At 42.8% G+C, this 22,977-nt stretch overlaps 2 protein-coding genes across 6 annotated transcripts in view; one reads left to right on the plus strand and one right to left on the minus strand.

Annotated features, from left to right (window-relative positions):
- Nucleotides 1-22,977, plus strand: part of RBKS (ribokinase) — a 74,032-nt gene that overhangs the window by 42,170 nt on the left and 8,885 nt on the right. The gene's annotated exons all lie outside the window — the stretch shown is intronic.
- The window catches only part of MRPL33 (mitochondrial ribosomal protein L33), a 70,654-nt gene that overhangs the window by 28,202 nt on the left and 19,475 nt on the right, over nucleotides 1-22,977 (minus strand). The window contains exons 5-7 of one of the 2 annotated variants that reach the window (XM_067703378.1): nucleotides 20,134-20,258; nucleotides 11,839-15,493; nucleotides 9,192-9,419 (exon numbers count right to left, since the gene is read on the minus strand). In XM_067703378.1, the coding sequence (XP_067559479.1) occupies nucleotides 20,180-20,258 (79 nt within the window). In that variant the 3' untranslated portion in view covers nucleotides 9,192-9,419; nucleotides 11,839-15,493; nucleotides 20,134-20,179. The remainder of the gene's footprint in view (nucleotides 1-9,191; nucleotides 9,420-11,838; nucleotides 15,494-20,133; nucleotides 20,259-22,977) is intronic. The other variant, XM_067703377.1, reaches the window with a different exon arrangement.

Raw genomic sequence — 22,977 nt, forward strand, 5'->3', positions numbered from 1 at the left:
AAGACACTTGTGTGAGGTGCTATGTTAAGGACAAGCAGGTTAAGTGGACAAGTCACGGCTACAGAGCAGGGATGAAAAGGAAACAAGTTAGAAAAAGGCTCAGGGTTCCTCTAAAGCTGGGGAAGTAAAAATTATTTGCTTATGGCCTAGACTAGAAAAGTAAGTAAACATCAAGGACAAGAAATTAGAGTTGAGGAAGAATAAAAATTTTAGAGTTTTTACCTATAAGAAACTGACATATTATTATTTATAAAATATGTTTATTTCTTTGCTTAGAAAAGACTTTAAAATGTGGGTCATTTATCAAAAAAAGAAGCCTAAGGGCATCTGATGAAGTTTTAGTTAAGAATATGCATTGAAATAGATAAGTGCAAGGAATGCTTTATTACATGAAATTACATCCTGATTGCCTTTGTGTGTGTGTGTGTGTGTGTGTGTGTGTCTTTTTTTTTTTAAGTTACTTACTTATTTATTTTGGCTGCGTTGGGTCTCCATTGCTGCATGCAGGCTTACCCTAGTTGAGGCGAGCGGGGGGCTACTCTTCGTTGCAGTGCGTGGGCTTCTTGCTGCGGTGGCTTCTCTTGTTGTGAAGCACGCGCTCTAGGCGCATGGGCTTCAGTAGTTGTGGCACACAGGTTTAGTTGCTCCATGGCATATGGGATCTTCCCAGCCCAGGGCTCGAACATGTGTTCCTGCATTGGCAGGCAGATTCTTAACCACTGCACCACCAGGGAAGCCCCTGATTGCCTTTTAAAATGTGTTTTATCAGGAATTTGATAAATTATACTTGGCGATGTTATTCTCATCATATTTATTTATTTCTGAAACCATTAGTTTTTCTGTTTTGTCAAGGACAGTAACCTGAATTTGAGAGATTCCTTATTAGTTCTGAAGTCAATCCTGCATTAGACTAAAACTATTCCAGGTCCTGAACTAAAGCAGAAGAGTTTGTTCTTCTTTTGCTAAAAATAAAACGAAGGGTCCTCATGAAGCTATTGGACCTCTGTGACTGCCCAGAAGTGGCTCAGCCTCTGCTTTCAAAGTCTGTGTCAGTCACGACTCCTTTTGCTCATAAGCACCAGGAACACAACTCAAACGGCTTACACAGAACAAGGGATTTATTTGGTGCACATAAGTGGAAGGTTCGAAGGTACGGCAGAATGCAGAAGCTAAACCGTGTCATGAAGACTCACTTGCTCACGCTCTCTCTGTCAGCTCTGCTTGCCTTTTGGTGGGCTTTGAGCTCAGACAGGTGCCCTCCAGGTGGTGGTCACTGGCAGCACCCTACTCACACTGTGCCTCACATCATGCCCCCATCCCCAGTGTCAAATAAAAATCAAAGAACTCTCATAAGAGGATGGGAAATGGATACTGATCAGAGTAAAACCACCCATGCCCACCACAGAACACTCATGTAGAAACGCACTGCTTGGGCATAGGATTAAATGATGGAGAAACTGGCCTTGGAACTGTTCAAATTTGAATCAGTAGTAATAATCCTCAGTAATTTCATGTTGAAGGATTGGATTTCACAGATCATGATGGATTATAACTTTGAGCATCTTATGTACAGCGATGTGCACCAAGGAGGTTTTCACACTTTGCTGATACAGTTTTGTGCTCTTTCATTTGGTTCCTTAGCACTTGCAGTTAATTTCTAGGTTTCAGGAAAGGTGAAACACAGTGAGAGTTCAGAGAGAACAGATTGCTTAATGCTTGGAGGCAGGAGAGAGAAAATGGGATCGGGAAGATCAGGACGCTGGATCGGGATCAGCAGGTTTTTTCTGTAAAGGGCCAGATGGTAAAGTTTTAGGCTTTACAGGCCATATGCATACATGCTCTGCTACAAATACTCAGCTCTACCGTGGTAGCATGAAAGCATCCACAAACAATTTTGTATGCTATTGAAATTAAGTTAGTATTAATCTAAACTAGATTAAGGTGTTAATTGGAATCACCAGTGCAATCACTAAGAAAAGAACCAAAAAAAAAAAAACACCTAAAAGAAACAAGACGATTAAAATGGTACACTAGAAAATATTTAACAAAAACAAGACGGTAATGGAGGAATAGAGGAATAAAGAAGCTACTGGAAGATATGCTATTGTAAACTGGGATAAAACTAAGACAGAAAGATATGAGATCCAGGAAACAGGTGATGCAACTTAAGAGAGAAGTCAGTGACGATGAAGGAAAGTTCCAGGACAATAGCTATGCAGGAAGCCCGTGCCCCGTCAGTTCAGAGAAGAGCAGGAGCATGGCGGGCTCTGGAAGGAACGTCTCCCGGAAACAAAAAAGAAAAAAGGAAAAAGAAAGCAATAGTGGAATATCCAGATATCCAGTGTGTTTGAATATGCACAAAGATTTTTAGCTCTTGTAGAATTTGAAGATGAAGTAGTAATTAATATGTAGAAAACTGAGGAAATTTTTAAAAAAAGCAAATTTTTTCCTCTAGGTCATCTGGAATCTAAGGGGAAAAGGTATGGTTAAGTAAATATAAATTTTGTACACCACATGGCTATGAATGCATAGTCATAACAATGTAAGTGCCAATTATTGATTTAACCAAAAATAGAGATTATAATCATACTGTGAAAATGGAAAGATAAAGTGAGTGTGTATTTGTGTGCACATAGGGGAAGATAAGAGAATTAAATGCTCATCTTCCATTGTTGGAATTCAAGAGATAATACCTAAAACAGATTTTTTTAAAAGACAACAGTATAAGCATACTACCAGAAATAGAAGATAAAATCAGAAGAAACCAGTAAAAGAATTTAAAGTATTTGCCTCATAGAAATAGGAGTGGAGAGGGATGGGCCATTTACACTTTAAGCTTTGTCTTTTTAAACTATGAATACAGATGGCTTCGATTTTTTTTTTAAGGCAAAACACAATGAGATACCAGTTCACACCCACTAGAATGGCTATAATCAAAAACAGATACTGTTGACTAGGATGTGGAGAAATCAGAACCCTCAAACACTGCTGATAGGAATGTAAGATGGTACAGCCACTTTGGAAAATGCTCTGGAAGTGCTTCAAAAAGTTAAATTTAGAGTTACAACAGACTCAGCACTTCTACTTCCAGGTATATAGCCAAGAGAAATTAAAAAAACATATGTTACACAAAACCTTATACACAAATGTTCACACAGCATTATTCATAATAGCCCCAAATTGAAAACAAACCAAATTTTCATCAACAGATAAATGGAGAAACAAATTGTGGTATATACATATGATAGAACATTATTCAGCCATAAAAAGGAATACTGATGCATGATACGGCATGGATGAACATCCAAAACATTACACTAGGTGAAAGAAGTCGGATATAAAAGGCCACATACTGTATGCTTCCATTTATATGAAATATCCAGAGTAGGTAAATCTATCGAAACAGAAAGTAAATTGACAGCAGAGGCTGGAGAGAGGGTAGAATGAGGAGTGACTGCTGATGTACACAGGGTTCCTCTTTGGGCTGATGAAAATGTCCTAGAATTAGATAGTTGTGATGGTTGTACAACCTTGTAGATATACTCAGAACCACTGAATTGTGCACTTTTTTAAGGGTGAATTTTAGGGTATGTGTATGATATCTCAATTGAGAAGACAAAGGACAAACAAAAAGAACAAAAAGGCATTTCACTAATGAGTGGATACTCTCTAGATAAAGAATCTTCTACTTAATTGCTGTACTGAATCTACTGACTGGGCGCTTAACATCCCCCCAGTGGAAGCGAGGTGACACAGGAAACAAGGGTAGTTATTTTCTGGGTGTAGTCTCCCTGAGCTTTTTCATGCTGTCTTTCTCCTCTCGTCCAGCACTCATTATTAAAATTCTTGCCTGTCCTGCACACAACTGTTCAGCTTCTTCATAAGTCTGGTAAAGAGGAGCTAATTCACCTGGTGAGTGAGGAACTCCCAGGGAGGCATTTTCTTCTCAACAGATGGGCTCCTTCCCTTTCCTGTCAGGAGGGTGTCACTTGCTCTCAGGCAGTTTGTAACCTTCTCTCTTTTCTCCTCCTCATCCCTTATGATGTTACACCTTCACAAAACAATCCTGCTGTGCAACCTAAATATAGCCAGTTTTTATTTGCCAATCATACTGGCATGGATGGTGGAAACCTCTTTAGTTAGTTGGCACGTTGTCCACTGGAGACAGCCTGCCCTAGCGGGAGCCATCGCCTGCTCTACGCTGTGCCTCTGCAGACTGCTATATCCAGTTTTGCCTCAGTGTTAATAGTTGGATATATCGCCTCTATTTTTACATCTGTTTTTCCCCTTGTACTAAAGTGAGATGGTGGCAGTAGCTGCAGATGTCCTCGGCTCAGTTTGGAAGACATGACAGATGTGTCTCTTCTCCCATCTCTGGCGCTCATGTCCTCACTCAAGTCCTTGCAACCTGAAGGTCAGGGGCTTTGCCTTCTTGTGTCCATGACTGCACTGAATATTCGCTCCATAGTCAGAGTTACACACATATAAGCATGGTGACACTTTAGGATTACTGTGATAGTGTGATATATTGTAACCTTAATTATCCTTGGCCTATAAGCTCTGTAAAATTCCTGATTTATAAATTTCCTCATGTAAATGGTTAAGTCCTAAAGTCTACACTGACACTCTTAATTTCAAGAATTCAGCCCCTAAGCTAAATCTGTCTTCTCAAGAATCACTCACTTTGTAATAAATCATCATAATTCAGGATATGTAAAGCCAGAGTAATCAAAGGCAAGGGGCAGGGGGGACTCATTGTCCCTATTTTTTATTCCTCTTTCTTTCTATCCATTGCATTTGAGTCGTGTAGTATTCACGGTTATTGGTGAGGCATGAGGCAGCATCAGCCCAGCTGCATGGATGTCCCCAAGGGACAACTTGGGGCTGGAGAAGCAGCTCCAAACTAGAGACTGCACCAGTAGGAAGTGGAATCATTTCAGTCCCAGTTGGCGTGGAAGCACTCATGAGGGCAGGGTGATTGCTGGGGCTGGTGGATTACCCACAGTTTTCCAAGGTAACTCCTCCTTGGTGTATTCCCCCCATCCTGGGGTCTGGCCTTCTGCCATCCAGGCTGCTCACAAGCATAGGCTCCCATTAATCCACTTCTGAGGTACCATCCAGAATGACAGTTCAGTCATCCAACATCCGAAGTGCCATTATTTGCATCTTGGTGTGACCTTCCCCCCAGCCTACACCCTCTTCCCATCCCCAGCCACCTGGCCACTGGAAAGCCAAACTAATTTTGTCAGATGTAAGTAGAACGATTGAATTTAGGTGCTCTCAAAAGATGTTTCTCAACTCCGGCAAACTCAGACACTGTTTCCTGCTGAGCCACAGTCTTGCTGAGAGGACTGAGTACTCACCAGGTCTCCCATGGCACTGCCAGAGGTAGTCTTTGTGACGCTCCTTAAACTGTGGTTCCCCAGCAAACCATTCTTTCTTTCTCCCGCCTCCTTCTTTCTGATCAACATGTACATTCCTTGCATTTGTTAATAATTGGTGGAGTTGCTGAGGGGACTTTGTAGCTCAGTAGCCATTTTGTCCTTGAATAGAGATTTTGCACATTTCTGTCCAGAAGCTTCTGTTATAGCCAAAATGTTTGAGTGCCCCTCACTGTTGATTGGCAATACTTCAGAAAGGGTTGGGCCATAAAATACAGTGGGTAAAGAATGATAGAATCTTCGGTGCTAAAGAGGTAACTATAAAATAATAAGACTAACTGTATCTCCATATCAATTTATTATCCAAGAAGTGACTGTTGTTTCCTTCAAATTTTGACTTAGGAGAATTAAGTATATACTGATACTGCCAATACTCAAAGTACCTTGCGAAATGCTCTTTTAGAATTGCTTTGAGAGCCTGCATCACCTTCACCCCACCAGTCACTCTATTATTTTTTTTACTTTCTACTCATGAAATTAATACATGGTTAGTGTTCAAGAGGAGAAAAGAGCAGACAACACAGAAAGGTATAAAAAAGTCCGGGGCCTCCCTGGTGGCACAGTGGTTGAGAGTCCGCCTGCCGATGCAGGGGACACAGGTTCGTGCCTCGGTCCGGGAAGATCCCACATGCCGCGGAGCAGCTGGGCCCGTGAGCCATGGCCGCTGAGCCTGCACGTCTGGAGCCTGTGCTCCACAACGGGAGAGGCCACAACAGTGAGAGGCCCATGTACCGCAAAAAAAAAAAAAGTCAGATATTCATGATCCTATCACTTAGATGTAACCACTGTTAACATTTTAGTGTAAATCCACCTAGATTTTTCTATGCATAATTTTGAATATCTGTACTTTGGAATATCTGTTAACAGCAAACTTGAATATTTGCAACAGCAGAGGATTAATGTGTGTCATTATGGGAAGGCTCTACATCCCCAAAAATAAATGAAACATTTCCTTAGAATAAAGTAAGTAGGCAATTCACTGAAGAAGAAATACGAAAGATAAAGAAATGAGACACTGTTCAACCCTACAAGAAATTAGGAATATGCAAATCAAAATAACAGTGAGATTCCCTTCATTGCCCATCAGGTCAACAAAAAATAAAGACTGATAATGTCAAAGTCCAAACAAATTGGAAAAACACATGCTCTCATATAGTTCTGGTGGGAGTATAAATTCATAGAATGTTTTTGGAAGGTAATTTGACAATACCAATTTTTAAAATACGTTTTCCCTTTGACCCAGTATATCTCTTTCTAAGAATCTGTCCTACAGAAGTGTTCACATATATAAATATTTGTACAAGAATGTTTATTTCAGCTTTGTTTGTAATAACCAAAAAATCGATTAGACAGGTCTACATAATCATCAGTAGGAGAAGGTCAAATGATAATAGTATGGTACCATTGATTTAAAAATAAAATAAAATAAGCCTAGCTATCTGTAAGTAAAAGTATAATTTAAAATCCAAAACAAACAAAACCACCAAACTTTCCCATTACTCATGGGAAGGGGAACAGGATGGGGGATAGGAAAGTGTTGAAAAGGAGGACCTCTGCATTCTGCTCCATATTCTTCTGAATTGTTTGCATTTTTCCATAAACCTGTATTTTTCACGTATTACTTTGAAATTTGGAGTAAAGATGATTTGGGGACATAGCAAAAAACTATTTGGAGCCACATCTAGCAAGTAAGATAGGTGATATCCTTTCTCAAAGGGCAAACTGGGCATTATTTTCACAAAGGAGCCAAATTAGCCACTGTTCACTCTTGATCTCATAAAGAACCTCTCAAGCTTTCCCAAACCTCTATATGTGGAGGCTGAGTAGCCCTTTGACTTAGGATGACCTCTGAATGGAGAGTCCTGATGCCAAAGAAATAGATCCACATGGCTTTCAGATCCACAGCACTTCAGCCTCTGTAAATCTGGATATTTCACTACACACTTTTGACAGTTTTTTTCTTAATCTTTCTAAAGAAAAAATTTCCCTCAAAAACATGTTATTTTATACAGTTTCCTTTGGAAATATCAGAATAAATGTCAAAGCTGCACTGTTTCTGTTCATCACTCAAATGCACGGCAGGTCTTCAGAGAAACTTCACTCACGTTCAAGTTTTCTTTCTGAATGAGTCTGTTGATATATCTCGGTTTAACTCTTAAACCCTCATTCTCTCAACTGATAACAGAATGAATGATCTAGACTTTGGCTTTGCCACATTTCTTGATCTTTGGCTAATGAATGACCTGGAGGAGCTATAAAAGGGGCCAGGCTGTAGGAGATGCCTCATGTTGAGGTACTTAATATTTCATGTACTTCATCGTACATATACCTCTGATTTGAAACAGACCTGAATGGAAGGGCTCATGAGGGATGGAGGAACATATGTAACACAAGCCCTTGGACTGAATTGTGCTCCCCCTAAAAGTTATATGTTGAAGCCCTAACCCCCAAAGTTACTGTATTTGGAGATAGGACCTATAAGGAGGTAATTAAGATTAAATGAGGTTATAAGGGTGAAGCCCTGATCCCAATAGGATTAGCGTCCTTATAAGAAGAGACAACAGAGAGTTCAGTCTCTCTGTATGTGCATTCAAAAAGTTCATGGGAGCACATAGCAAGGCGGAGGCCTCCTGCAAGCCAGGAGAAGAGGCCTCAGAATGAAACTTATCTTGCCAGCACCTCGATCTTGGACTTCTAGCCTCCAGAACTGTGAGGAATACATTTCTGTTGTTTAAGCCACCTAGTCTGTGGTATTTTGTTATGGTGGCCCAAGTAGACTAACATATGCAAGAAAGCAAATCAGCATGCTTCAGAAGTGACCTAAAGTGAATGCTGGAAAATCAGCTGTTCTGTAATAAGCTGAGGCAAACTAACAGGATCAGCCTAAATCACCTTTTTAGTGAAATATCTCAAGAGTTTTTCGTATGGTTCAACTGTAATCATTGGTCCTGGTGGCTAAGGGCAGATGATGTCCTGGGTTCTAATCCTGATTTAACTAATAACTAGCAGACAGTTTGGGGCAAATGACTCATTATGTCTGGGGCTCAGGTTGTGCATCCAAACATGATGTGTCTGGAGTGGGTGATCTCTGAGTCGTCTTCAACCTCTGAAATTCCTTGATTCTTACAGATTCTTGGGGACATAAGGATCCTTTGGCTAATAATGAAAAGCAGGGCACTACTCTAGGCCAGGCATTGTGCTGGACTCTTTATGCATTTTCTCACACACTCAGAACAACCCTGCAAGACAGGCTAATGCCCACTTTAGAGAGGAGGAAGTTATACCCGCAAAGGTAAACAACCTGCCCAGAGTCATCCAGCTGGTAAATTGGCAGAGCCAGGAATTGGTTCTAGGTCTGTCTGCCTGTCTGCCTGACCCTGACATCCGTGTCCTCCTTACCACACCCTCTTGATTTGGTGGCAGTCTGCCTAGTGTCCAGTCTCTTCTATTTGGCATTCCAGCACTGACTCCTTGCCACTTGTCATGCTATAGGCTTCTGTAAGTTGCTCCATTTCTCTAGATTTTCAGAAGCTTCCACTCTTGCTTTGTGCAGTACAGTGCAGCCTCACTTAAATGCAGTAACTCATATATAGTCTAAGAACAGTGCCTGGCTCATGTAAGCACTCAGTACATCTTAGCGCTCATTAGTAGGTCCCCATGTACCTAAATGTTCACTTTACCTGGATATCTGTGGGGAGGTGGGGCGGTGGCATAACCAGGTAGCACGTACCAGGAGCTTGCACTACTCACCATCACACAGGGTGGATATGACCTTGGCTCTGTACATTACTGGAGAGAAACCCAGGTCCCACTGCCATTCAACTCCAGCACCTTCCTGTACAGGGCAAGGAGCAGGACTGCACGGGTGGCAATGTGGCGGGATGGTGCCAGGCCAGATACCAAAGGTTCAGGCACAGATCACTTCATTCATTCTTGTCTTTGAATGATCAAGGAAGAGAGGTGCACCACTCCTAGAGTCTGTAACAAAAATATCTTTTCATTAAACTTCTTTAAGTAAGGGTCTGAACCGCTAACTAGAGAGGCTAAGGAAAATGTAATTCTTTTTTTGATCTTCCCAAACTAGTTCTCCAGTTTAAGGAAAGGAAAAACACTACTCTTTCGCTGCCTAGCAAACTCCTACCCATCCTCAAGGTCCAGCTCAGAGAGTTATTTTTGGGCAACCCCAATGCTTAATACAGTGCTTGGCATATAATAACAGGTCCTCCTGAAATAACGAAGAGTTCCAGTTCCTTCTGGGAAAATAACTAGTATGTGTGTTACAGTCACTTAGCCTCACTGAGCTCCAGTGTTCTCAGGGCACTAGAAGATCTACAGGATTCCTTATAGTCCTTCAGTGCCACACTGAATGTGCCAAGGGAAACAATCAATCTCAGATACAAATGCTCTTTTTTAATGATTTGCAAACAAAATAATTACCCAGTTTCCCATTTTTTTTAACAGTTGTTCACAGTATTTTTATTTGTAATATTTACAAATAGTTAATTTGTAAAACAAAAAATAACCTAAATGTCCATCCAAGTGAATGGATAAAACAATTGTGCTATGTCCGTACAATGGAACACTACTCAACAATAAAAAGGTATTAACTATTTATACAGCAATAAAATAGATGAATTCAAAATAATTACACCGAGCAGAAGAAGCCAGACAATAAAGAGTACGTATATCATGATTCCATTTATATAAAAGTCTAGGAAACACAAATTTATCTATAATGAACAGAAGCAAGCCAGTGACTGCCTAGGGACAGAGCAGGATTGGGGGAGGAAGCTTTGGATTACAAAGGGTCACATAGGCACTTTTACCCAGTTTCCCATTTTAAAACATATCCTAGGATTGTTTTCCCTGGAGTCATAGAAAGGCGAGGCCAGAAAAAAAAAAAAGAAAAGAAATCTTACAGAGGGTAAATGACACCTCTGAAATTGGCATCATAGAATAAAGAAAATCCATATCCAAATGAGGCTCTGAAATAGCCGTCTTTTTTTTTTTTTTTTTGGCTGCATTGGGTCTTCGTTGCTGCACATGGGCTTTCTCTAGTTGTGGCGAGCAGGGGTACTCTTTATTGCAGTGCATGGGCTTCTCATTGCAGTGGCTTCTCTTGTTGCCGAGCACAGGCTCTAGGTGCACAGGCTTCAGTAGTTGTGGCACGCGGGCTCAGTAGTTGTGGCTCGTGGGCTCTAGAGCGCAGGCTCAGTAGTTGTGGCGCACGGGCTTAGTTGCTCCGCGGCATGTGGGATCTTCCCGGACCAGGGCTCGAACCCGTGTCCCCTGCATTGGCAGGCGGATTCTTAACCACTGCACCACCAGGGAAGCCCTGAAATAGCCATCTAAAACTTAGGAATGATACCAATAAATGGGCATGATGTCTGTGCAAGGTCTGCTGACTCTGGCTGCCAGAAAGGATGACGATGACAAAAAGAAGTTCACTGACTATCAAAAAAAAAAAAAAAAAAAGGACAGAGGACAAGGTAATTGCTAAAGAGACTGATCGACAAGGCACAAGACATCTGTCATGCCGGGGGGCATATTAACTCTATTACATTACTTCCACATTAGCAGATCACCTCAATTACCAGCTAATCAGGCAGAATTAAACATTTTAAATTATCTTTCTTAATCCTGCATGTGATTATTTGAAAACCCAGGGCTCTAAAAATCTAATTGTAACTGCTTACCAGAAATGTCATCTTCACTTTGAGGAACTGAAGCAGGGCCAGATACAAGACTGTTTTTTTTCCGTTTTCCTAAAGTACCGTCCCATGGCCAGAACTGGACTTGCATGTATATCTGCCTAGTGCCGGGCATATTAGGGGCTCCCAAGGGGACCTGGCCCTGCTTCAGAACTCATAATGGCCAGAGACCAAAAGAAGAGCAATGGGAGGGGAGAAGGGGGGCGTGGGGGTGGAGGGAGGATGGAGAGGAAAAAACAACTGTTAAAACCTTAGCTAGAGACTTCCCTGGTGGCGCAGTAAAGAATCCGCCTGCCAATGCAGGGGACTCAGGTTCGAGCCCTGCTCCAGGAAGATTCCCACATGCTGTGGAGCAGCTATGTTCGTGTGCCACAACTACTGAGCCTGCACTCTAGAGCCCACGAGCCACAACTACTGAGCCCATGTGCCTAGAGCCCGTGCTCCATGGCAAGAGAAGGCACTGCAATGAGAAGCCCACACACTGCAATTAAGAGTAGCCCCCGCTTGCTGCAACTAGAGGAAGTTCACGCGCAGCAACAAAGACCCAACGCAGCCAAAAAAAAAACCTTAGCAAACGTCAGGAGAGCAAAATCTAGATTTAGAGTGTTCTGTAGGCCTAGAAGGCACAGGAAACAGTCCCTCTCCCAGTAAGAAGGGATGGTATGAGGTTGTGGGAGATTGCTTACCCATCTACAGTTAAGACTTCTGAGCTTCCTACGCTTAAGCTCCTCTTCTTCCCACTCCTTCAGTGTCCTGGACATCAGTGTGATGACATGGCAGTGAGCTGGTAGTCTACTCCTTGCCCATCTTCCTAGGATGCTGCAATAGTGTCCTCAGGAGCAGAGCTGCCAGGACTGTACTGTAGGTCTCCTAAGTGGTTTCCATTGCATGAAGATGGTTCTTGGGTAGGCCTAGAATTATATGGAGGTGAAAAAACGTTTGGAGCCAAAGTGTAGAGCCCCGTGAGTTAGAGCCTTGCCCGCTGCCCTCAGTGCCCATTGCTGCTGATAGAGGTGGACAAGGAAGTGAGAAAACAGCTGCGTGGGTCATAGCTTGCTGAACATCTGCCTGCCCTTTGCGTGAAAGTATGAGTATGTGTGTGTTAGGTTAGTGGTGTGTGTACTTTGTGTATTTTCAATGTGGATAATGTGTGCTCCATGTGAATGATCTATGAGTGGCATGAATGCCATGTGTTCGTGTGTGCATATGTGGGTGAGTAAATGTACAACAGGGGGACAGAGTTTAAAGGGCTAACTAGTCACTCTCACTTTCCTCCTCCTACTTGCATTCCTTTAAAATCTACAGGAGGGTGCCATATGATGGGACAACCCCTGAAAAAGCTATGTGATTTGGGACCAGAAGTTAGGTGAAGTACATCTTCCTAAAAGATCCTCTAAAAACAGGAAGTTTGGGGCTTCCCTGGTGGCACAGTGGTTGAGAGTCCACCTGCCGATGCAGGGGACACGGGTTCGTGCCCTGGTCCAGGAGGATCCCACATGCCACGGAGCGGCTAGGCCCGTGAGCCATGGCCGCTGAGCCTGCGCATCCGGAGCCTGTGCTCCGTAACGGGAGAGGCCACAGCAGTGAGAGGCCCGCATACCGCAAAAAAAAAAAAAAAAAAAAAAAAAACAGGAAGTTTTATATCCTTTTCCATCCTTGGTCAAAACAAACCAAAACTGGGAAAAGGAAGATCATGGTTACATTTGCTAGATGACTTCCCTATGACTGTCCTGTTCCCAGTTAGGAAAATCCTCTTTACTGAGACTTCAACTTTTAGGTTTAGCATGTGGGAATGTAATTAGAAACACGTTTGGACAGAAGAATAGTAATATTTTGTAAGAATTTCTCTTGATCTTTGCCATTCTGAAGTTTTACTGCAGTGAATTCAGATCTGAATTTATTCTTATTTATACTGCTCATGACTCTTTCTTCCTCTTGAATCTCAGTATTTGTGTTTTTCATCAATTCTGAAAAATCCTCAACCATTCTCTCTTTTATTACTACCTCTCCTCTATTTTCTCAATCCTCTCCTTCTGGAACTCCTATAAGGTATATTTTAGACCTTCTGTTTTCCATATCTTATATCTTTTAAAATTACTAGAGGGGCTTCCCTGGTGGCGCAATGGTTAAGAATCCACCTGCCAGTGCAGGGGACAAGGGTTCGAGCCCTGGTCTGGGAAGATCCCACATGCTGTGGAGCAACTAAGCCCATGCACCACAACTACTGAGTCTGTGCTCTAGAGCCCATGAGCCACAACTACTGAGCCCGTGAGCCACAACTACTGAGCCCGCGTGCTGCAACTACTGAGCCCGCGTGCCACAACTACTGACACCCGCGCACCTAAGAGCCTGTGCTCTGCAACAAGAGAAGCCACCACAATGAGAAGCCTGTGCACTACAACAAAGAGTAGCTCCTACTCGCTGCAACCAGAGAAAGCCCGCGCACAGCAATGAAGACCCAATGCAGCCAAAAATAAATAAATGTATAAATGTATTTTTTTTTTAAAAACTACTAGAGAGAGAAGCCTAAATAGGGTTTCTTCATAGTCAGGATCCTGGGGCTGCCTGGCACTTTATTCTTGTAGTTCCAGGGCTGATGAAGCAAAAGTGCCCTCTAGAACTGAAAACAGTTCTTTAAGAAATGGAAAAGACTCCTGTGGAAAATTATGGCAAAAGGGGTGAGGGGCACCCCACTGTGCACTCATTTCTTCACACTTGACCTGAATTTTCTGCGTGGTAGGGACATGCTGGTGTGATAAGACAGACCCTGGCCCCAAAGAGCTTCCGTCTAGAAGGGTATGTAGCCCACACAGAATGAGAAGTGCCGTGACAGGGATGCTCCCGAGGAGCAGCTGAGGGGTCCACCTGGCCCGAGGAGCCCAGCGGACCTGCTTCGAGGGCCAGGGAAGGAGATGAGCTGAAGGCTGTCTTCCCCTTAGTGAAGAGTAACCCAGGCAGAGGCAGGAGCTCATGAAAAGGCCAGAGGCAAGACAGCAGGTCATGTTTGTACCTTTTCAATTAGTTCTGATTGGAAAGAGCTTAGAGTACGGGAAGAGTGGGAAAGGATGAGGTACAGCTGGAACAGGGATGGGTCGTGAAGGGCTTCGTTTGCCACTCCTGGGAATTTGCACTTTCTCCTGCGGGCAGTGGGGAGCCACTGATAAGAGGTTAAGCAAGGGACAGATTTGATCAGATCTATACTTTATAAAAGATTAACATGGCTGCTGTGTGAAGAATAAATTGGAGATCATAATACTGGAGGCAGGAAGAACCATCCAGAGACTGTTACATTGAAACAGATAGCTAGTGGGAAACAGCCAAATAGCACAGGGAGATCAGCTCCGTGTTCTGTGACCACCTAGAGGGGTGGGATAGGGAGACGCAAGAGGGAGGGGATATGGGGACATATGTATATGTATAACTGATTCACTTTGTTATACAGCAGAAACTAACACACCATTGTAAAGCAATTATACTCCAATAAAGATGTTAAAAAAAAAAAAGATGTTACATTGATCTGAGAGATTATGGCAGCCTGGACTGGGAATGTGGCAACAGGGATGTGGAGAAGTGGCTTTAAGAATTCTTAAGAATTCAGAAGACACCCCACCCCACCCCCACCAAAATAAAAGAATTCAGGACATAATGGCAGTCCATTTCCTTTTTTAAAAAATTGGCGGGGGAGCCTAAGTTAGATGCTTATTTCATAGTCAAAACAAATAGCTCATTCTATCAGTCTCCATGGTTTTCAGCATCTTTTTGAGCCCTGACTCACCTAAGAGCTAAGACCTACTCCCATTAGAAACAGTTCACATCATCAGTTATTCTCTGCAGGTGGAACAGGAAGATGCCTGTGTAATTTACAAAAAAGAAAATGAAATGAAATACCCTCATGATTCCTATGTGCCCTTCTATTGGGCATGCCGGGCTGCCTGCCACCATTTGGGGGAAGCACTAATCTATGCAACAGAGAAACATCTGGAGCAGAAACTTACCCCTCATGTAAAGTAAATAACATTTGAAGGAAACTCTTTTGCAACATAGCGCTAGTTCAGATATCTCGCCCTACCACCTGTGCCCTAGACACTAGCTTACTCCTGATAGAGACACAGCCTTCACGAAACTACACACTCTCCCCCTGATGAAATGACAAATCAGCCAGCATGTGATGAATTTGGGTTGTGTAGACAAAAATACCAGGTATTCCAGCCAAGGCACACACAGTGTGCTGTGAATCATCCCCACCAGCTTTCAGCAGTTAGATTAGCAGAACAATTGCTCAGTTCCTTCCTTCGTCTTCACAGTGTAGACCTGGCCCAAGACCCAAGAGTGAAGCAGCAACTGTAAGGAAGCAGAAACATTATAAATAACCTAGAGAACCCTTTTATAACAGCAACTGCCTGCTGATTTTGTGGCCTAACAGCTCAAGCAAAAAGGATATAAATATAATATTGTGCAATGACTGATTACTCAAAATGTTGTGCATCAGCAGAAGTGGGACCTGTGGTTGGTGCTAATATTATCAGATGCCTTTGCTGTTTAATAATCTGGTAGCTCTGTATTATTTAGCATGCAGTTTTCACAGAGAACAATGATCTTATTTCAAGTACCTCTCACTGAAATAAAAAAGCAGCTGTTAGAAGATGAACATTTGGCAGAAAATGTTTTAGTGGAATCTTCGTGAGATAATAAATCATATTGGATTAACTGTTTTCTGTGTAGAATAGTGGAGTCACAAAGAAAAAAGATCGCTGACCACAGAAGGCAAGGGCAGTCTTTAGAACCCAGTGAATCACTAACAGACATTTTAGTTTTAAGTGCCATTTATTCACCAATATATAAAGTTATTTATATACAAAGCTTCCATTAATAGCGCCTGAAGAATGGGCCTTTTTTATTCCAGTTTTAGCTCATACTCAGGATTCTACTTCTCTTTCATTAATAATGGAATTCTTTAAATTATAGAATAAATTAATACACCACAGACATTTTGGGCAGAATGGGGTTTTTAACCAGTCTTAAGTCTCCACAGGCCATTCTGTGTGGCTAGCGTGCTGAGCGCATGCCGGCCCTGCCCCTGAACAGGCACCGAGGCAGCCCGCTGGGCTCCTGGGCTCCTGGCCCACCCACTCCCAGGTTGCTAGAGCAGGGCCAACAATAGACCCTCACAAGTTCTTCAGGCTGGCTGGCCACTGTCAAACTAGGGCTCTGCTGGAGAGGAAGTGACATCATGACATAGCTACTGGGCATCGCCATTTTCAGCCAGAGAACATGATCTGCTGCTTTCATGAGGCCATATTGACTCAGGAACATTTTTCACATGAAATTATTATCACTAAAACATAAAATTCTCTTTTCTAAACTATCAAGCAATGTATAGAGCAAAGACTTTCACAGTATACTCCCAATTCCCACTCTTGGGATGGAGTGGGTGATGGGTAAAGATTAAAAATGGAGGGTTTTCAGAAATGGCTGAGGATTGCTTATAGGATAAAACTAGCTCAAAACAGCTTCATCAGAATGTCCATTTCAATACTGGTGTGACTGGCCAACCCAGAACCCATCAAAAACCAGAAGCTGAGAATGGACTCTGAGACACTGAGTTGGGCCCCAGATGGAGCCAGCAAATGACCTGTCAGTATGGACCACTGGCTGACTTAGACCAGGAATTTGTCACCAATAATGGAGCCAGACCAGTTCATGGTGCTAAGCTCTGAGGTAGAACACCTCAACCATGTACATTCAGGTGGCGAGGCCGGGATAGGTGAAACGTGCCATCAGGCTGGCAACTTCTTTTGCCTTTGATTCAATTTTAGATCAAATCAAGGTGATGCAGTTATTATGATCACTGTACTCTTGCAAATTGTTATTAAATACTAGTAGGGTACCAATAAATAAAAAATCTAGCAGTTCTGGGATGAAGGTTGGTAGAGTTTTTCTTGTTCTTTAGTAGTTGAATTTTAATCAATATGTTGAAAATTGGAAGACCAGAGTCATTTTTTAATACCCCTTACAATCTTTTGGGGCAGTAATATGCTGCCTTGAACATATATCTCCCAACCTTACTTTGACTTTGCACTCAACTCCCCATTGATCCCTCTCTGTTTTCATCCATCTAAATGAAAGAAGGCTTTGGCCCCATAAACCTCATTCCAGATGGAAATGCATAATTCAAGAGAAATAGTGATGTCAAAGAAGAGAAGGCACACCAATTTGTGTCAGCAGTTGCTATAAATTAAAGGAGTACACGGAGAGTTTAATGTAATGTAAAATTGAAAATAAAATTAGAACCAATATTTAGGCATTTCTCCACCTCTTTTTTCCCTACTGTGACATGAAGGATTGACTCCCAGCTTAAGTACCTAATGTAGTTCATTTTTCTTTTCTGCTAGAATTTTTTTCCCCATAAAATGTTGCATGTTTATCTTTGGCATCCAAAATTAGATCTCTTCACTTTTTCCATTCTATTCTCAACAGAAAAGTCAGGGTAGGAAGAGTCAAAATTTTCCCCTCATCTTCCACACCCATCATATTTGCCGCATAGAAAGGACCCCACTCTACCAGTCTGACTAGTTCAGCTGCTGTAAATAGCTATTAATCCTTCCTTAGTATTGATTCTCTGTAATGTGGATGTCACCTACATGGTTTCTTTTGTTTTTCTAAGGCTGGAAAACAAAAGGTTGATAATGAACATCTCACACATGTACAACTGCACAAGGTGTTCCGAAACACTCAGGAAAAGCATTCTTGAGCATGCATCCAAAGGGATTAGTCTGATCAACTGCCATTATTCAGAACCTTTTTGGAGCCCTTTATGCAGATTTCCCCCAAAGCCAGTGTTGTTCTTGATAGTCACCCATTGTTTTGGCCACTGGTGGAATTTCCTAGCTTGATCTCCCCACCTTAATCACTAGATGGTTTTAAATGATTCACTCTTTCCAGAAATAAATTTCTTAGGATAGTGGTTCTCAAAGTGTGGCCAGGGACCAGTAACATCAAGATCACCTGGGAACTCTTTAGAAACACAAATCCTGGGCCCCACCCCAGATTTAATGGATCAGAAACTTTGGGAGTGGAGCCCAGCAATGTGCATTTTTTAACAAGCCCTCCAGGCAATTCTGAGGTACAATCTAGTTTGAGAACCACTGACTTAGAAGATGAAATATTGCCTTCATTGAGGATATTCAAAGATGTGCTACTGATTTTTAAGGCATTCCGAAGAACAAGTTTCCAGAAGTTTTTGAGCAAAGTTGGAGTACATGTATGGCCTCTCCGGGGGACCGCTTTAAGAGAGACTGGCCTTCCACTGAGACATCCCGGTTCTGCCACCTAGCCATTTGACCTTGAGCAAGTTCTTACACTTGGTTTCTCATCTGGAAAATGAAAGACCCACCCTTACCTACCTCACAGAATTGTAATGAGATTCAAAGTGAGTCACATCTACAGATATGCTCTGTAAACTAGAAAGTACTAAAAAATGTGGAAAGTGAAAGTCATGTCATTCCGCAGACAGGATTCTGGTAGTCTGAGCATTATGTCAGGGCAGAGAGTTGGAGAAAGGCCTGTATTTATCATTCCTTTGGCCAGATCCACCTTTTTGTCTCTATAATGACTGATTCATCACCTTAGTGGATGTGTCTAAGATTCTGCCGTTTCAGCCTACCAATTTATTTGGTGCTAAGAGAGGAAAACCATTGCCTGAATGGTGGCTACAAGGGGCTAGGAAGATGTATTCATTTTCAGACATGCTATTTTCTATGGAAAGCTTAGTGATGGTGAGTAAGGATGTACTGTGTATGTGGACACTGTACTCTCGTGCCCAGAACTTGTCACACACTAGCAGTGAAAGGGTCTGTACTGAAACTACCCATTTCAGCCCTGTGCAAGGGAGTCATGACCTTCAGCAAGGAAGCGAGTGTTCATTGCCACATACTGGTCATTGCAGAGAGGCCCAAAAAGAAAATCCCTCAAGCAAACCAAATCTATAGAAACTGAGATTTTAAAACAGACCAGTTAATGTGTCTGTGCTTGAGAAGAATGTGGGTGGATTTTCCCTCAGAGGTTAGGCTTTACAAACAACTTCACCATAGGAATTCTTTAAACACCAAGCTCCTGGTGCATTTGTAACTTAACTTTAAAGCTTTACAGACTGTTGAGTGAACATATCTGGGCAGGAAGGAAGCTAAATCTGTGCCTTAGTGCTTACTGGGAATGCAGTTTTAGTAACACAGAAAACAGTTCCCACTAGGCCAACATCAACTTCACTTTTCACACAAAGTGGCAGCTAAAATCAAGAGATTCAATAAGAATCTAATTGGTTAATTATGATTAAATTATTGGTTAATTATGGGAAAATAAGCTGTTGGTTAATTATGGAATTAGAATAGGAAATGATTTTGCTCAAAATGTGTGCCTATTTAACAAATCTGCAGAGACAGAAAGTAGATTAGTGGTTCCTAGGCCTGGGGGGAGTGGGGAGGAATGAGGAGTAACTGTTAATGGGTCCGAGGTTTCTTTTAGGGGGGATGAAATTTCCTAAAATTGGACTGTGGTGATGGTTGCTCAACCCTGTGAATATACTAAAGAACACTGGACTGTATACTTTAAATGGGCGGATTATTTGGCATATGAATTATATCTCAATCAAGCTGTTTTTTTAAAAAGTCAAATTGCTAATAAACTGTAGAGCCAAGGAAAACATTATGGCTGTTTAAAAGACAAAAATCACATCAAAACTTTGTTACATGTGGTTTCGGATCGATAAGAAATAGTGATCATTTGAAATATATTAAGGCAGAAAATATTTGCTTTCTTTTAGGCAGAGTATTTTAAAAGCAGACTATCTCAGCCAAATAATTGAAATTAAAATGTAATAAATTAAGGTGGCTAATAGTTGAAGCCAAAGTCATGGACATTTATGACATAACGAGTAGTCTATGTTCCCTACAGATTTATTTAGAATAAAAATCAGCAGCACTTACACAATAATGATAAGAAAACTGGATTCTCACTGTCCATCGTGTTGCCCTAAACTGATCTGGTTAGGGAAGGCTGGAAGGTTGAAGTTGGAAAGGATATGATCTCATCCTTATGATGTGAATATGCACTGATAAGAGAAGACAGAAATATTCAGATTTAAGCTGTGAAATGGGGCTCTTGTATAAGCAGCTTCGTATCTCGTGGTATGTTTATCAGGCGGACTACTCAGTTTTGTCTGCCCAGGAGAGAACCTTTGCCCTTTCCTGCCTCGTTAAGATAGGCCAGGCCAGGCTAGCTCTAATCTCCTGGTTAAAGTCCTGGCTCCAGGGCTTGGGGCTTGCCTACTGGCTCACTGGTGGCCATGGAGACTGTAGATTGACGTAAACAGGAAGGGAACTGGCTGGGAGATGTAGGAATTTCTGGCTCAGTGGAAAGAAGGCACGGAGCTACCAACACCTGCCTAGCGAGCCTTGCAGTTTGGAGGCTGCTGGTTAGGGCTTCTTAATGCACCGGAAGACCCTGACTGGGCCACTGGCGGTTCTTTGCGGCAAGAGGCCCTACTTTGGTGGCGTTTCTCAAACACCATTTTTTCATTAATCACCACCCACCCACCCACCTCAAGGAGCCTTTTAAGAGATTTTTTTCCTAATTGTCCTCTTCTTCCATGAAATGTAATACCACAGATATTCGTTCATATTCTGTGTGTGTGTGTGTGTGTGTGTGTGTATCTGTTTACATACTGCGGCACTCCCCCACACACAAGAATGAATTTTCAGCCCCGAGAATGCATGCCCTGGATGGAATGAAGGCTCTAGGCCGGGCCTTTCTCTTTCTCCTCACATTTGGAGTGAGTGGTGAGGCCAGTCACACGGAGAAGGTGGACAGGGTGGCCCATGCCCATCACTAACCATGAGAAGCCCTGACTCCAGGTTCCAGCATGGCTAGAGGAGTGTCCTCTCAAGTCACATTGTCCCCGCACCATCTGTTCAGCCTGCCTGCCATCCTCCGGGCTCTGCCACCACCTCTCTCCCTGGCAGGAGCCCTTTGCCCAGTGGCTGGCTGACTGTGATGGAAAGCAGGGTCCTCCATCAAAGCAGCAGCACAGGTAGAGGCACAGCTTTCCCCCCAGCAGGTCACTTCCTTCCCATGCTGTCCTCCAGCCCTTCCCAGCGCTAGGCCTCTCCCCAAACCCTCACTCACTGTTCTCTCTCTGTTCCCTCACCCAAACGAAAGCGTGAGATTTATCAGGTTCCCCAGTCTTGCACTGACTTTTATACTCTTCATTTCACATTTCTTTAATACCCTGCTCACAAACTTTTTAAAGTTCTCAGAAAGTATCTCCCCTGCCCTCACAGAGAAATGGATTTCAGAGACCCCCAGCACATACAGATGGCCACTGCTAGAACTCTCTAGAACCTGGCTTCCTTGTAATTAAGAGCTACAGGACATACTTCTGCCTCCTCTGCCTTTCCAGACTATGAGAGCATTCCTAATGCCCTCTTCTACTTGGAGCTGGGAACATGAAGCCAGGCACAGCGTAAACCCCTGGCCCTGGGATCCGCAGGATCATGACCCTCTTTGTTCCTTAGAACCCTCTGACTTAGATCATGGGCTTTTATTTCCAAAAAAGTTAGCAAGTTAAGGGGCCTCTAAGATGGTACCATCGAGTCTCCCCCACCTTTGCTGAACACCTGCTCTGCTCCAGGCACTGTGCTAGGCCTTTTCACATACATTATCCAATTCAGTATTTACCCCCTATGAGGTAGGTTCCCATATTACAGATAAATAGTCACAAGAGAGGTCACACAAGAGGCTGAGTCACTTGCCTAAGTGGTGAAATCAGGGCTTAAAGTCAGGCCTGTTTAACTCCACACCACTTACTGCATTGTCCCAGGGGAGAAAACATGTTCCCACTTGAGAAAAACATTTTTCCCAGCTGTGTACAGAGGGGCTTCACTGTAGTTTACCATTCTCAAAAGATGACACAGTTAAAAGGGAAGAAGGTGGGATTTAATTCCAGGTGTGTGTTCCCTCGGTGCTTCTTCCCCAAGATCCATGTCTCCGGCCCGTCTGTGATTAGCCCTTTAAGGACAAAGAATGACTTTCCCTCTCCCAGGCCCCACCAGGTGTTCATGCCTCAACCTCCTGCAAACGGGAAAGAGGCAGAAGCCCCATTCTTAGAACTTGGAAGCAGGAGCAAAGCAGAAATTGCCACCAAGTTAGCCTGAGGGCAAGCCACGTCAGCGGCCCTGCCTGCACGGGGGTGGCAGGTAGCAGGGAGCCTGGTGGGTTTACACTGATCGCTGTCCCTTTCCTGAGCCCCTTGCAACATTCTTTTTTATGAAGAAGAAATAGCACATTGACTTAGGATTTAGTCATACTTCATTCATCCCATTTGCCTTTTCCCTGGCCTCTAAAACCACGAGCCTGGCTGAGGAATTCAGGTCCACAGTGTAGGCTTTGAACAGCTTTGTGTAGGGAGAGGTTTTGAAAAGAAAGGAAAGTGGTATCTACTTGTCAGATGGAATGTGTTAACAAATCAGGGAGGAATGCAAGGACTTTAACTGTTAGGGTCCCTTGGCAGTTTGGGTGATGAATCATCCAGCGTGGGTACGGATTCCTAACAAATGAAGCCTCACGATGACATCATTCTTGCAAAATCATCTGGGTTTCTGTTGTAGGCGCCTGACAAGTTCTTACCTTGGGGATTTTCACCACATGGCGTTTGTTGTTTTTTTTTTCCCCCAGCCACAATTAATACCCATCATGCCTTACAATTCACCCACTTTTCTATCAACTGGAATTTGGCAAACTAGGACTTTCACAAGTCTGTCTCACTATCATCC

Source organism: Pseudorca crassidens, chromosome 14, assembly GCF_039906515.1.
Source record: "Pseudorca crassidens isolate mPseCra1 chromosome 14, mPseCra1.hap1, whole genome shotgun sequence".
NCBI classification, from domain to species: Eukaryota; Metazoa; Chordata; class Mammalia; order Artiodactyla; family Delphinidae; genus Pseudorca; species Pseudorca crassidens.